At 36.4% G+C, this 17,045-nt stretch overlaps 1 protein-coding gene across 2 annotated transcripts in view; it reads right to left on the bottom strand.

Annotated features, from left to right (window-relative positions):
- The window catches only part of GPSM2 (G protein signaling modulator 2), a 35,083-nt gene that overhangs the window by 7,440 nt on the left and 10,598 nt on the right, over positions 1–17,045 (bottom strand). For both annotated transcript variants that reach the window (XM_042953213.1, XM_042953214.1), the window contains exons 7-13: positions 14,635–14,790; positions 13,403–13,511; positions 11,868–11,997; positions 9,297–9,367; positions 5,099–5,275; positions 2,414–2,573; positions 1,332–1,549 (exon numbers count right to left, since the gene is read on the bottom strand). In XM_042953213.1, coding sequence (XP_042809147.1) covers positions 1,332–1,549; positions 2,414–2,573; positions 5,099–5,275; positions 9,297–9,367; positions 11,868–11,997; positions 13,403–13,511; positions 14,635–14,790 — 1,021 coding nt within the window. The remainder of the gene's footprint in view (positions 1–1,331; positions 1,550–2,413; positions 2,574–5,098; positions 5,276–9,296; positions 9,368–11,867; positions 11,998–13,402; positions 13,512–14,634; positions 14,791–17,045) is intronic.

The following is a 17,045-nucleotide window of genomic DNA, read 5'->3' as shown; positions in this document are numbered from 1 at the left end:
CTAGTCAAAGTCGTATCTTTTGCCTGAATTACCACATTGGTTTTCTAGCTGGTTCTACTAACAGCCTCTGCCACTCCACATGCTTTCAGCAGTAGACAGGATGATCTTTCAGACCCTCCAATGTCTTCCTATCACATCTGGAACACAAGACCTCATCATGGCCTATAAGATCATAAGATCTAGGCTGGTTACTTCTCTATCCTTATCTCCTACCACTCTCCCTTAACCTTTATTTACTCCATGCCAGTCACACTGGCCACCTTGCCATTCCTTGAACCTGCTAAGCTTTTATATCCAAGAAGGGACTTGTCTCTGCATAGAATGCTATTTCACTAAATATTCACATGGCTATTTCACCTTATTCAGATCTCTGTTCATCTGTCAATCCAAGAACATCTTCCCTAACCACCACCACCCCCTGGCTACCCCACCCTTTTATCTGGCTCTAATTTTCTTTATAGCAAGTATCAGTACCTGTCATATAGTATCTATCATCTACACGCGCAGAGACTTACTTACTGTCTCTCCCATTAACACATAGGATCCTTTAAAAGCAAGTACATGGCAGGGCACGTGGGTGGCTCAGTTGGTTAAGCATCCGACTCAGGTCATGATCTTACAGTTTTGGGAGTTTGAGCCCCATGTTAAGGCTCTATGCTGACAGTGTGGAGCCTGCTTCAGGTTCTCCCTCTTTCTCAAAAATAACTAAAAAACTTTAAAAGCAAGTACGATATCTCCATAGTAAGTACTCAGTTTTTTTGCTGAATAAATGAGAGGTTGGTAGTATGTATCATCATCTCCTCTTCTTATGAATGAAAAAACAGACACAACTAGGGTCAGGCAGTGGAAATGTCTCTTTAGTGAAAATAAGGATTATTTTTCTCATGGTCGTGTTCAAGCCATCTGAGGTATTCCTTAACCATTGTGGCAAATAATTATTAAAATAAAAAATGAAAGCTATCTCTGTAAGAACATTTCTCCTAAAGCTCTCAACAGCATAAAGGGCCCCAGCTAGACTCTCCCCATATTAATCACTGGTTGCTCCCGATACTAACATTCAGGAAAGTGGGGCTCTTTTCTAGGTCTCCTCCCAATGCCCTTCAGTCTCCTCTCCACCACAGGTCAGAGAGAGGCATCAGCAACACCTTACCTTACCACCCAAAATACAAAATAAGAAGCTATCACAGGGATCTATAGTGTCTGAAGGATCCCTGAATGATAAGTGTGTCCCTAATACAAAATGAGCCTTTCCCAAATTATAATCAAAATACTGCCAAAGCTCTCAACAGCATCTGAGCTACACACAGACCAATAAAAATATGCATACATACTTGACATTTTACAAGGATGTCAAAGAAGTCTTCATCAGGCTCTTTGTTGTCATTAGTCATCAAGTGGCCAAGTACGGACTTATTGTTGTTTTGTGTCAGACGAAGCCCTGGCAAATTACTGAAACTGGCCCTTTGGTCATCGAGACGACGGCTCTGTGAGCTGGCAAGAAGGTCTAAAAACTCATCTGTGTTGGGGGACACCACGGAAACAGACGGTGCTATGAACAGGGGAAAAAAGTCCCAAACATTATGAAAATATTTAAGCATATTTTTAACATACATCTAGTTCTTTCTGCCTTTTTCAGTCCCAACATCCACTGCCTCCTGCTTTAGCTCTCACTGAGAGGCTGGGGCCTGACCAGATGGGCAGGGAGGGAAGAATAAATCCCAGAATACTTCAGGTGATTCACTTGGAGGTTATTCAGATTTGACTATCTTTCCTTTTATCAACCACCTGCTCAAAATGTAACTTTACAAGATCTTGGGCTAGATTTCAGAAGGTAAATAATCTCTCTTACATAATTTCTCACATGAGGATGAATGAGACTGTTTTTATTCTCTGCCCTGCATGGGAACCACTTAGCTAACTTAAATTATTGCTACTAAGTCCTGGTCTACAGAGGAAATCTTCTGGTAGCTGAAAGAGAAAATCTTAGATAATCCATTTTAGACCTTTCTAAGGCTCAGGCAGGCCTTAGCTTCAGCCTGAGTTAGAGGTTCCTCTTCAGTCCGTCTTGGCTTTTCTTTTTAATCCAGACAGAAAGCATTTGTCTTTTACATAGAATTATAACTAAATTTTTTCCTATTTTTAAAGTTAGATTTTTTTTTTTCCTCCAGTCCCGAAGAATCTAGGGAGGAAATATGATATAGTTAGTAGAAAGTACCTGGACTAAAATACAGATAAACCTAGGGAAACCGAAACAAAACCTTGTTTCAAACTGAAGAAATACCAGCATTTCAGATACACCTGGATTCAGGCTCATTTACTGTACCTGCTCTGATGAGAACTAAACTCTCAGAAAGAAATCACAAGAATATCAAAGGGAACTACTAAAATTGGGGGAGAAGCACAGATCACTCACCTTTCATCATTACTCGAGGTGGAGTGGAAGAAGCCGCAGCTGAAGCAGTCCCGCAGCTCTGTTCTTGTAAGCAGCACCTCTGATCATCCATCCGATTGCTCTGAAATCGGCTTACCAGGTCAAAGAACCCTTCGTCTCCAATAATATCTGCACCGATTTTCTGAAATATTGAGAGAAAATCTGAATATTCCAGCATTATCATGAGATCAAGGGAACAATATCATGATATATATGCAAAAGGGTTAAGATTAAAAATTGACACTTTCGGGGTGTGTGGGTGGCTCAGTCGATTAAGTGTCCAACTTTGGCTCAGGTCATCATCTCGTGGTTTCAGTTCGAGTCCTGTATGCAGCTGTCTGCTGTCAGTGAAGAGGCTGCTTTGGGACCTCTGTTCCTCCCCCCCGCCCCCCCCCAAAATAAATAAACTTTAAAGAAAAACTTACATTTTCATTATAAAGAATTCAAGATGGCAACCCTGGTAATCAAGTTATTTCAATCCAATTAACAAAAAGCATTTCTAGTTATTTTAGTTTTTAATCTCTGTATTTCCAAGGCTAAAGAATAAAGAAATGTACCTCAACTCTGGGGAACTGCTCCAGATATTGAATGAATTATGTAAATAGTAGTGATCCCAGGCTCAAAGTTTGGTTCTAAGATTCTACAACAGAATTTAAAAGTAAACTAAGAACTGAAAACTAAGAAAGCACACTGATTTCCAAGATCCTTTATCATATTTACAGATTTGAACATCTTGAAAAAAATGTGAACTTCAAATAAATGAGTATTTGAGGCAGAGGGGAACTGGTCATACTTTATTTGGAAGGCTTCAAAGCTTAATATGACAGATGCAATGTTTAATAAAAGTTTCATTCTTCACAATGATGTAAATATTATAGTAGAGATACATATATATATATAATGTCCTAGGCCTCAGGAAAAAGGCAGAACTAATTCTTCAGGGAAATAGGGGAAACTGGTATTTGAGTTGGCTCCTGAAGAATGAATAACCATTAGCAGGGCAGATATGTTTCATACTGATTAATGAGCAATTCCAAAGGTCTGTAGTATTCAGGGGATTAAGAACTAAAGGGTTGGGGAGGTGAAGAAGGAAGAAGCTGCCAAAGCAAGGGCCTCTGTATGATATACAAGTTATACTGTGTGAAATAAGAGAAGCACTGGTAACAATTTTAAACAGAACTGGCGCCTCCAAAAGGTTGCAGAAATTACGTAGGGAAAGAGATCAAGTTCAGGTGCCTATTCCAAAAATCTGGCTAAGAGATGCAGTACTGCCCTAAGAACTAAGACACAGTAGCAGAGGTTTATTTTCAAAAGGTGGGGGTGGGGACAGATCTAAGGGATGTAGGGATTGATTGGATATGGTTAGGGGAGAAGGAGTCAAGAATGTCACCTAACTTGGGTGACCGAGTACATAGCATACATAAAGGAAACAGGAGGGTTTGAGAGAGTACAGTTTTTAATGTGCAATCTGAGGTTTGGTATTAAATATATACATAAGCTATAGTAAGATGTATTAATCACTAACAAGACTTTCCTAGGTGCAAAAAAGGCTCAAATTCAAACTTCTAAACATTAAAACGCAGGAAGGGTCCAGAAGTGGATGTTTTTCAGTTGAGCTAAGTGGGCTTCGCTAAAACCTGAAATCTTGAACAAAGGGTATGCCTTTGAGATCTGCTCTACGTCTATAAAAATATTCCTGAGCCATTTTTATATACCCATAAAGTTTCCTTTTGTTAGTCATACACATAAAAAACTGGTAAAAATCAATACAAAAGACACTACCAGGGTACAGATATGATGGGATGCTGACAAGAGGACCAAGAGAAATTGGTCAAAAAAATAAAAGACCAGCAGTTTTTCCAAAAGCTCTCACTGAGGGGTGCCTAGGTGGCTCAGTCGGTTGAGTGTCCGACTTCAGTTCAGGTCATGATCTCATGGTCTGTGAGTTCGAGCCCTGCGTCGGGCTCTGTGTTAACAGCTCAGAGCCTGGAGCCTGCTTTGGATTTTGTGTTTTCCTCTCTCTCTGCCCCTCCCCTGCTTGCACTCTGTTGCTCAAAAATGAATAAACAAAGAATTTAAAAAAAACTCACTGGAAAATGGACTTGATAATTGGAAGTATCATCTTTGTAATTTATTTTGGTTCTTTTATCAGAGTGTAGGGTAGCTAGACTAGAGATATTCCTGATATTTTCTTATTTCTAAATATTTTAAGTTATATTTAATAAGCTGATTCCTGTGATCATTTTTCATCAAAACAGTTTTTAACTGTTATAATTTCAACATAAATAGAAGTTGATGCTAGCAGATACTATTTTAAATCAGCATTTTAAAATCCTTGAACATATGAATTTAATTTGTTCTAACTTCTACAATGAAAGGAGTTTTACTAGGAGACACTGTAGTAAACTAAAAGGTAGTATTTTTGTAATTAGTGACAAATAATTACTGTCCAGAGCAGTGAAGCAACATATCCATGAATGGAGTAATTACAGTTTCTAGCTCTGAAGAAGACTGAAAAGATAGGGAAATATGGAAGACTTCTTTGAATAAAAAAAGATATTTTATATTAAATGTCTAATATAATTTATCAAATATTCAGTATGAATACAAGAAAACTAAAATGTAGGTACTCAAAACAGAATACTCAAAAACTTATTTCATACATACCCTCTCAGAATTTGGAATTCGATTATCAATGGAATTACTGGCATCTTGGAGAACTTTAGTGGAGGAATTAGTTTTGCATTTTTTCCCCTTCAATCTGTTGACAAAGAGCAGCTTCGCAGAAGGTTTGGCAATAAGAGGTTTTTGTTTAGCAAGAATTTCACTGTTCCAGTTCTGTACCTACAAAATTATAAACAGATATGGAAAACAGGGCATGAAAAAAACCAAAGCTATTTCTGGTTTTCTATCATATTAACCTGCCACTGCCACTCCTCTAGTGTGGGGTGCAGCTAGATCTCTTAATAAATTCCTTTTTGCCAGTATATCTATTTTCAACAGCTTGTACCAAATGCATACTGTGAATTTTTCATCACCAAAACATTAAAGTGGTGACTTTTAGGAACTTAAGAGTAAGAAAACAGGGGCACCTGGGTGGCTCAGTCAGTTAAGCATCTGACTCTTGATTCTCACTCAGGTCATGATCTCAGAGTTTGTGGGATCAAGCCCCCATTGGGCTCTGAGCTGATAGTATGGAGCCTGCTTGGGATTCTCTCTCTCTGCCCCTTCCCTGCTTGTGCCCTCTGTCTCCCTCTCAAAATAATTTTTTAAGAAAGTAAGGAGTGCCTGGGTGGCTCACTCAGTTAAGCATCTGACTTCAGCTCAGGTCATGATCTCACAGTTCATGGGTTGGAGCCCCACATCGGGCTCTGTGCTGATAGCTCAGAGCCTAGAGCCTGAAGCCTGTTTTGGATTCTGTGTCTCCCTCTCCCTCTGCTCCTTCCCACTCACACTCTGTCTCTCTCTCCTTCAAAACAAAATAAGCAAAAAAAATTTAAAAAAAAAAAAGTTTGCCAAAATCCCATAAAAATATGGAAGGTCAAAGAGCAAGTTTTATTGTGGATGTGAGTTAATTAAGAACCTGTTACAACTGGAAATTCTGGATATATGTGGAATTTTTAACGGTATAAATTAACATCTAAGCCATACAGCAGTAATTTTTTTTGGTCATTTTTTGTTTTCACTAACTACTAAATTCTCAATAGGGAAAACATCAGTCATTTATATAGGTCTAGACCTGGTTTAAATATACTTAACCTCTAAACAACAGACTCAATATAACAAATATTTACTGGGGGTTGTGGGAGGGGGAATGGGCTAAATGGGTAAGGGGCATTAAGGAATCCACTCCTGAAATCATTGTTGCACTATATGCTAACTTGGATGTAAATTAAAAATAAAGTTACTAAAAAAACCCCAAACCCTAAAATAGTAAGAATGACTAAAAACCATAAAAAACAAAAAACAAATATTTACTGAGTGGAAAGGAAAAACACAGTATGTATAGTAGCTACATGACATTTGCAGCTTTAACACTCGGTCTTAAGTGTTTGTAAGTCCAAAGGTCTATGTAATGTAGTAATTGATAATAAAGTTACATCACATGAGACACAAATTAGGATAAGTCTTGCCCTGAGGCTATTGTACCTGAGTGAGAGATAGCTAGTGAGTGAAAAAGCCAGCTATCTGGGTAAGTTCTGGGTAACAAATGAAGTTTGTTTTATTTTTTTCCCTCTGTTCCTTTTCTCATACAGGTGATAAGGAGAAACTATTTGTTGGGGTGGACTACAGGGTCTATTGACTCGAGAAAAGTAAACAAGCCCAATTATTAGAACATAAAACTCGGGGTGCCTGGGTGGCTCAGTCAGTTAAGCACCTGACTCTCAATTTGGGCTCAGGGCATGATCTCACGGTTTGTGATTTGAGCCCCATGTTAGGCTATGTGCTGACAGCCTGGAGCCTACCTGGGATTCCCTCTCCCTCCCCCTCCCTCACTCATGCTCTCTCTCTCTCTCTTAGAAATAAATAATAAACTTAAAAAAAAAAAAAACATAAAACTCTACCTAAATCCCAAGTGGAAATGTGAAAAAAAAATTTTTTTTAATCTTTATTTTTTAGAGAGAGACAGCGTGTGAGCAGGGGAGGAGCAGAGAGAGAGGGAGACACAGAATGTTAAGCAGGCTTCAGGCCCTGAGCTGTCAGCAAAGAGCCTAATGCGGGGCTCAAACTTGTGAGCCTCAAGATCACAACCTGAGCCGAAGTTGGACGCTCAACCGACTAAGCCACCCAGGTGCCCCAGAAATGTGAAAAATTTTTAATGTTTCCTATATACTTATTTGGACTTCTCAACAAAAACACTGAAGAATACAGACTGGAACAATGTCTTAAAAATTATGAAGGAAAATTATTTCCAATTAGTAATTCCATAGTAAGAATTATCAGTCAAATGTGAGAGTAGCAAAAAGGCATTTTCAGACATCCAGGGTCTCAAGAGTTCCCTTCAACTGTGTTCTTTCCTAAGAAATATCTTTAACACAGAATCTCCTTTTTTCTTTACATATGCTTCTTAGCTTGGTTGAGAATAATGAAATAATGAATCGCAACTTTATTATGAGGGAAAGAAAACACAGAACTAATTCCAAACATATTTTAGAGACAAAACTTTGCCATTATTTGGCTCTTGGAAAATTAAAGGGTTGAATCTAGTCAGCTTCTTAATGAAATCTATTGTTAGTACCACTTCAGAGCTAGGCACAAGGCAGCAAATTAATTTTGCTAATTAGTATGTTCCTACAAGAAATAGGAAAAGAGACCTAAATTGACTTAAAAGTTGTTTGTTTTTTTTCTCTTAATAATTTGCAGGGGTGCCTGGGTGGCTCAGTCGGTTAAGTGGCCAACTTTGGCTCAGGTCATAATCTCAAGTTCATGATTTCAAACCCCAAGCCGGAATCTGTGCTGATAGCTCAGAGATTCTGTATCCCCCTCTTTCTCTGTACTTCCCCTGCTTGTGCTCTGTCTCCCTCTCTCTCTCTCAAAAATAAATATTAAATAAATAAATTGCAGATTAGCCTAATTAATTAATTGCAGATTAGTCAGATTTGCAAACTGACAAGATAAGATGTAGACAGATATCTGGGGAAATCACAAAGTCCTTCAGGAGTTAACTAGGATTTCTGAAGAACTTTATATATATATATCTGGCTGATTTGAACTTATGAAAACTTTTCCCACAAAAAATGTCAATATTAAAAAATCATATGCCTATTATAATAGGGCAGAAAAATTTTTAATAACATGGAAATAATATTAACTACACATTATAAAATATCTATAAAATATTAATATTCACATGAAAATGCAAGATGAATAAATACCAAAATATTACTTGTAGTTACCACTGAGGGTGGGATTACTGATAATTTTAATTTCCTTGTTGAAATTTTGAAGTTATTATAATGAACCTATTTTATAAAAAGTATTTTAAAAAATATACCATAAAAGAACAACAGCCTGCTTTAACAATGTAAAAATTAAAGGTGGAAGAAAGGACCTAGATTTCTTTTCTTCACTAATCTTTTCCCTGGGTGGGGGGATGGGTGAACTAGGTGATGGAGATTAAAGAGTACACTTAGCATGATGAGCACTGAGTAATGCACAGAAGTGCTGAATCACTATACTGCACTCCTGGAACTCCCATAACACTGTATGTTAACTACACTGGAATTAAAAAACTTAATAGAAAATTATAAAAGAAAAAAATAACTTTTCTAATTATAAAGTCCCTTCTCTGTTACTGAAAACAAAAGCCTAAGGAAGATGCATCTTGAATAAACAGTTGTTAGTGAAGAAAATGCTTTTAAGAAATGCAGCCAGAAAAACTAGCTTGATCATACATATCACTTATCTTACTAATAATGTTGCTGTTACTTAGTTGGGGGAAAAAAGCTTCCTAACCCTTTAATTTTCCCATTTAAAAAAAGTAATTAAGAAAAGTAATACACGTACATGTTAAAATGTTCAAACAGTTCAAACTAAAACTGTGTACAAAGTATCTCTTCTGAGACATCCACTCCTTTTCCCAGAAGCAATTGTTATTTTTATTAGCAGGTCTCTTAGAGATTCTTCCTGAAATGTTTTAAGCATCTACAAAGGATATAGATGCATAATGCTTCTCTTAAACAGATGGCAGCATATTAGGCACATTCTTTTTAGACTGCACTTTTTAAAAATTCTTTTTAAAGGAAAATTTTAAAGTGATACCCATACAACACAAGGTTTATTTAAACTATTCATGTAAGTTAAAAGTTACTTAAATATTTGATTATAACAGTTCAAGAAATTTAAAAACCTAAGGGCTGCCAACCTTTTCTGGTGTTAACTTCATAAGTTCCATGTTTTCCATACTGTGTCGGCGTCCAAACTTCGGGCGTGCACCTTTGTAAAAAAACAAAAAAAAAAAAAAAAAAAAAATTCAAATACATGGGGAAGTCCTTAAGACTACAAATTCAGCATGACTAGGTTATTCAATTTTAAAGTCTGTTACACAAGCCCATATGGAAGGAGGAAACATACAAACATGTATTTTTTTAAGAATAATAATTTTCCATACCAACTACATAAAAATAGAATATACACTCCCTCTAAAATGCTTTGATGTAGGGAAGTTACATTTTGGTTGGAAACTAACTTTGGTTACTGACATTACCCCTTAATTTAGAAAAGGCATTTTATAATAACTGGTTTTATACTATCCACAGAAACTCTTAAAAGAAAATGAGAAGGACAAATCCCGTATGATCTTATGGTGGAATCTAAAAAGAAAAAAAACAACCTGAACTAGGAAAAAAAGAGATCAAACTTGTGATTTACCAGAGGCAGAGATTACGGAGGGGGAAAGGAAGAAGGTGGTCAAAAGGTACAAACCTCGGGTTATAAGGTAAATAAGTACTAGGGATAGAACGTACATCATGATGACTACAGTCAACATTGCTGTATGACACTTAGGAAAGTTGCTAGGAGGGTTTATCCTAAGAATGTTCATCATAAGAAGAATTTTTTTTCCCTTTTGCTATCTGTATGAGAAGATGGATGTTAACTGAACCTACTGTGGTGATCATTTCACTAGGTATAAATCAGGTCATCATACTGTACACCTTTAATTTACAATCATGTATGTCAAATATTTCTCAAACTGGAAAAAACACAAATTTAAAAAAACCACTAAAATGATTATAGTAGGGGAAAAAACAAACTGTAGGGTAGTTTAAGTAAGTAAAAACCAGTCGGTTAAATCTCTGACTTTGGCTCAAGTCATCATCTCATAGTTCATGGGTTCGAGCCCTGCCTAGGGCTCTGTTTTCAGCATGGAGCCCGCTCCAGATCCTCTATGCCCCGCCTCTCTACGGCCCTCTCCAGCTCATGTTCTATCTCTCAAAAATAAATAAACATTAAAAAAAATAATAAGGGGCTCCTGGGTGGCTCAGTCGGTTGGGCATCCAACTTCAGGTCAGGTCATGATCTCATGGCTCGTGAGTTCAAGCCTCGTGTCAGGCTCTGTGCTGACAGCTCAGAGCCTGGAGCCTTCTTTGGACTCTGTGTCTCCCTCTCTCTCTCTCTCTGCCCCTCCCCCACTCACATTCTCTCAAAAATAAACAAACAATAAAAAAATTTTTTTTAATTAAGTAAAAACCCAAGGAAAAGGCTTTAGGCCTTCAATTTCAAGGCAAGAATCAAAGTAACACCTCTAGTTCTATATTGTTACTCATATTCATTTTAAGATCACATTAGATGAGAGATTTAATGCTGACCAGGAAACATGTTAAATAAACATAAACATGGTCCTCAAAAGTTTTTTCAATAAAGTTAGCATTGAATATAGAGAAATATATTTTCATATCCATTTTCACATTTTCATATCCAATCAATATTTTAAAGATTAAGCAATATTTTAAAGGCATAAGGAATATATGATACCTAATACCCAGCTTAACAAATAAACCACTATCAACATATTAACTCCTCTGTGACTCTCTGAAAATGTGCCTCCTCCTCCCTATAATTTTTTATATTTTCATATATTTCATGTTTCATCTATATATTTACATATATATAGATCTCCAAGCAATTTAGTTTATTTTATAATAAATGCTCTCATACTGTATATATCATCTAACTTGCTTCCTTTGAGAAACTTTATGTTTGTGAGATTCAGCCAAGTTCATGTGTAGTTTAATTTTGACTGCCATTTTAGGACTAGGAAATTCTTTATCCATTCTACTGGGGACAGAGATTTAGAGTGCTTCTTATTTTTTGTTATCATAAGCAGTACTATTACAGAAATTCTTGAAAATGTCTCTTTCTCTTAGTGACACAAGCAAGTGTTTCTTCCAGTTTGGATATCAGTGGTATGTAACTGGCAGTGGAAATGCCAGATCATATGCTCAGTACATCCTCAACTTTACCAGAATGTTGCCACATTGTTCTTGAGAGTAAACACATTTCTGTCACCATCAACACTGAATGAGAGCTTCCATTACCCACGTTTCAATACTGGTATTATCAGACCTTTTAATTTTCATCTAAGAGATAACCTTAGAAATGAAACAAGAGCTAAACAAAAATCAAATATGTAAAAACACTTGAATCAAAAAGAATAAACAATAAAATATTTTAATTTTGTCATCAAACATTTATAAATTTGAGTGACCCTATAGAAAATAATCATACCTTTCTTTACCATTCCTAAGTTCAAGATAACAACCGTAAAATACCGTATTCTACAGTGATACATCAACAGGACTATGGTAAAGCAAAAAGGTATTATAAAAATTTGAGCTTCCTAAGTTATATATTCTCTCTGGAGATGGTTAACATGTTATGAGTAATTTAAATGTAATTGAGGATAAAGAAATTGGGTTGAAGACCTGTTACTTACCATGCAAATTGTTATCAATTTCAATATTTTCAGACATTATTGAATTATTTGTGCTGTAGCTCAGACCAAGAACCATTTGAAGATCTGAGAGATTCAGTCGTGCTGTTAGTTCACCACTTCTATCCCCAACCTACAACCAACAAGCATTTATATTTTAGAGTAGTATTTAAAGACAATGGTGAAGATTAGCTGAAAATGTTATGAACCTAAAACTGGAAGAAAATAGAAATGAAAACAGTTCTATTAGAATTAAGAGACTGAATGAAATGGGTTTTTTTAATAATAGTTGCTTTAAAGAAAAGGGAAGCTTCTAAAATATGGCAATAGGAAAGCTGATTACATTCTACCAATACTTCCATTCTCTAAATACTAATTGCTCTTAATCTCTACAATCATATTTAATAATAACGTAGGTTATTTTGTGACACATTAAGTTGCCAACACATGAATAAAATTTCCTTAGAATATTGTTTCCATACCATAGTAATAGTATCTATTAAGCCAGCAACAGATATTACACTAGGCACTTGTACATACACTATCTCTAATTCTTACAATGATTTGCAAGGTAGATGTTATTCTTCCCATTTTACAGATGAGAAATGAGGTTCAGAAAAGATTTCCAAGCTCAAATAGCCAGAAAGCAGAACTGGAACAGGAACAGATAACAATCTTTTTTTTTTTTTAATTTACTTTTTTAATGTTTATTTATTTTTAATTTTTTTTTTTCAACGTTTTTTATTTATTTTTGGGACAGAGAGAGACAGAGCATGAACGGGGGAGGGGCAGAGAGAGAGGGAGACACAGAATCGGAAACAGGCTCCAGGCTCCGAGCCATCAGCCCAGAGCCTGACGCGGGGCTCGAACTCATAGACCGCGAGATCGTGACCTGGCTGAAGTCGGACGCTTAACCGACTGCGCCACCCAGGCGCCCCAATGTTTATTTATTTTTGACAGAGAGACAGACAGACAGACAGACACAGAGCATGAGCGGAGGAGGGGGCAGAGAGTGAGGGAGACACAGAATCCGAAGCAGGCTCCAGGCTCCGAGCTGTTAGCACAGAGCCTGACATGGGGCTCGAAACTCACAGACAACGAGATCATGACCTAAGCCGAAGTCAGACGCTCAACCAACTGAGCCACCCAGGTGCCCCAGGAACAGATACAATCTGGATTATAAATCCTTGATTATAACAACCATGTTAAAAAAAAAAAAAGACAACTACAACAACAAAAAAAAAACCCCCGTTTTTTCTTTCCATACCATGCTACTTCTCCATGTAGAGACAGGAGGCATATTTTAGTAATCTTTCCATTCCCCTATGCCTGGTCTTACCTTCCTATCTTCTTACATCAAAGCCAATGCAAACAGACCTCTGATCTGTATCTCAAAATGCTTTGTGCAGTTTTTACGCCAAGGGAATAACATAGATTTATTACTAGGTTATACAGGAGAAATCCAGAGAAATAATAGGGCTTCCCCCGTGCTAATTTGTGAATCACATAGCACAGACAGGCGTTTTTTAGTTACATACCTCTCTTGAAATTTCCAAGTGCTTTTCAGCAAAATGCATTGCTTGATCATGATTCCCTAGAGCTGTGTATGCATTTCCTAAGCTCCAACATGCTCTTCCTTCACCAATTCTACAAAACAATTCAAAGCTAACATATAGTTATATGAAAGGAGAGCTGTGTGTAGAATAAAAGCTATTTAGCAGTAATTAATGGTATAAACAATGTTTTGGATTTGTCTTTTTTTTTTAAATATATGAAATTTATTGTCAAATTGGTTTCCATACAACACCCAGTGCTCATCCCAAAAGATGCCCTCTTTAATACCCATCACCCACCCCCCATCAGCCCTCAGTTTGTGCTCAGTTTTTAAGAGTCTCTTATGCTTTGGCTCTCTCCCACTCTTGGATTTGGTCTTTCATATAAAGAACATACTATCACATCACTGGAGACATATTAGAATACCCAGACAATACCAAACTCAGAGTCAAGCAAAAAATGGGAAACATCCTTTTCAAACATACAATTTATTATAAAATAATAAAATCTAATAGGTCTTCTAGTTAAACTGCCCATTTTCTTTCCATGACAGCCCTACCAAGTAATCATTCAGTCCAGGTTTGAACACCACTGGGGAGAGAGAATGTACTACCTCTTGAAGTAACATATTTCATCTTGAACAATTACAGAAAAGCAGTTCTTCATACTGAAGTAAAAATCTCTTTCTAAAGCAAACATCACAGACTAAATGCCTGCACAGATTCTGTTTTATCATACAGTTTTTTATTTAAAAAAAATAGCCACCAATATTTAAAAATCAGAAGATTTCAAATAAAACTCAGGACTTCCAGCTTCTCTTGAAAACAGAGGAGTACCTGGACATTACAGACCCTTGGTCCTGCCTGGCATCAGTTAGCTGGAGCTGAGTAACAGCTGCCCCCTTACGCTGGGCCTTATCTCTAAGATCACCACAATTCCCACACTGTTCTAGTCAGGAGGACCTTTGCAGGCAACCGAGTTTGTGACCTACTTATTGATCTTGGTTCAAGGCTATATGGACCATTGCAAACTCCTATGACATGCTAGCCCTTCAAGCAATAACGTACAGAGAAGGTAACTAAAACAGAAGAAATTCCTTAAAAAAGAATTAAAAAGAAAACAAAGGAAACAAACTTAAAAACAAAGGAAAAATTCTAAGGATTCAATAATGCATCTATATTTTACTATAATTATAGTAGGGAGCTGTATAACTTACCTATCATTCAGCTCTTGAGCAATTGCTAAGTGCTTCAGATGATAATCGATGGCCTTTTCATAGTCTTGAAGCAAAGTGTATGTGTTTCCGAGACTATAGCAAGACTGTGCTTCTACAGCTCTGTCTTTAAGCTGTCGAGCCAATAGTAGTGTCTTTCTAAAAAAAGAAATTAATTCTTACATAATGATCACTTTTATTTTTGGCTATAATAATCATAAAATAAAACACTAATTTTTCTTCCTGCCTCTAAAGTAAATTTATTTTAGAGTTTAATGTCTCATACTTTCTCCATCACTTTCAGACAAAATGAAGTTGTTTTGGAAACACAAGAACCAAATCCAGACTCTCAGAATAAATTTGAGAGCCCTATTAAATATTCTTCAGAGAAAAGGAATACTGACACAAGACCAAGTGTCTCTAAAAAAAACTATCCAAGTTGTAGTGGCAATAGCTTAAAAGTAAGAAAATTTTGTCCACATAACCTCTCTTTTCAATTATACTGTTGTCTTTGCATTTTGCCAAAATTCAAAACATAGTACTCAAAATTCTAATGTGTAGAATGTGTAGAATCAGTAGTCACTGATTCATGAAAAATATTAAATACCACATTTAAACATTAACCAGATTCTACCTAACACACATTGAATCAATGAGAACCTAGTGTCCCAGTTAAGAGTGTGGACCCTAAAGTTAGAATGGGTTCAAATCCCAACTTTGGCAATTATTAGCTCTGTCACAGGGCAAGTCACTCAAACTCTCTGTTTCCTCGTCTGTAAAATGGGGAAAATACCTCACAGGGTTTTGTGAGGATGAAACAAATTAGTATATATGAAGTGCTTAGAATGGCATCTTGTTCGCAGGAGATGCTAACAAATGTAAATACTGTTTTGATTATTATTATCAGCACTTAAGCCTACAGATGCTTTAGATCCAGTAACTTAAATGACTCCTACAGTTTATGCCAAATAGTACAAATATTTCATGTGATTTATAATTATACAAAAAATAGGTATATGATAGATAATATAGTTTTAAGCAAACAAGCCTGAAATTTTATATTTAATGGTGATACCTTCAAAGCTGTCACCTTGGGAGACCACACACTTATTCTAACATTGCCTCCTCTCAAACATTTTTGCAAGACTTCTGGAATTGCTTTGAGTTCCTGGAGTATTTTTCTGGCACACCATTATTCTTCGACGGTATAATATGTAAATATTCAGAAGTCCTTCTGGAACAAATTCAATTGCTAAAGTAGGTTTACCAAACTGCTACTACTACTGCTTTCTATCCTGAAGGATAGCGATTTAAAACGTTAAGATAGCCTTCTTGTGCAGTCCTGAGAGTTCTGAGTTTTAGCCTGCTAATGGAGAGGGCAGCGGGAAGAAGTTTCATTACTTCATACTCCTGTTCTTTACTCAAACAGCCACCATCCACTTTATTGCAGAATTTTTAAGTATTTAATACAAGTAGATCATCTATTAATTAAGACATTTCCATGTCTTTTGGCTTTAAAATATAAGAAACTTTTATATTTAAAATCAAAATATAGGGGTGCCTGGCTGGCTCAGTCAGAATAGCATCCAACTCTCAGGGTCAGGAGTTTGAGCCCCATGTTGGGTGTAGAGCTTACTTAAATAAATAAAACTTAAAAAATAAATCAAAATAAAATCAAAATCAAACTACGTATTCCTTATATAGTAATGTATTTTATTTACAAGGATATCTTATATCTAACTAATCAACGAACAAATATTACCCATTAGTCAATGTTTAAAGTAGGGTGGGATGACATTCTAGTTTTTAAGATGGACCTAAAGCAATTTTACCTTTTGTTTTTAGATGACAAACTATCCCAAACCCTCTCACACTGGATTCTTTAACAATAAAATACAACTCAATCATTGTATCTTTGGTTCAAACTGGCTTCTGCCTAAGGTCTATATGGGCCTTCAATCCCCACTAATTAGAGAAAACTCCAAACTAGAAAGCACAGACCAGACAATCTCAAACAGTCTACACTTTCCTATTATCTATGTATCAAGTCTATTGAAAGACCAGAAAGACCTTTCCCAGAGGAGTTGGTTTGCCAACTCCTCAGGCAAGTGAATGGGGGCCTCAGTTTATGGTGAGGATCAAAGATGGGCAGGAGAGGGTGGGTGAAATGTTCAACACGAGGGTACAATGGTGGGGAAAAGAATTAAGTGATCACTGATGAAAACTAGGGCATATTTTTGTTACCAGACTTTCTTGTGGCTTTTTGCAAACACATAACTGGGTGAAAAAAAGCATATAAATATACATACCCCACACACTAAACAGGTTTAAAAGACTTTAAAAGTTTAGAATTTCATTTAAAAACAGTTTTAAAGATAAAAAATAACAAAAATATAAAGGAGTCATACTGCTAT

This window comes from Panthera leo, chromosome C1, assembly GCF_018350215.1.
Source record: "Panthera leo isolate Ple1 chromosome C1, P.leo_Ple1_pat1.1, whole genome shotgun sequence".
Classification (NCBI taxonomy): domain Eukaryota; kingdom Metazoa; phylum Chordata; class Mammalia; order Carnivora; family Felidae; genus Panthera; species Panthera leo.
This window is presented reverse-complemented; position numbering and strand designations above follow the sequence as displayed.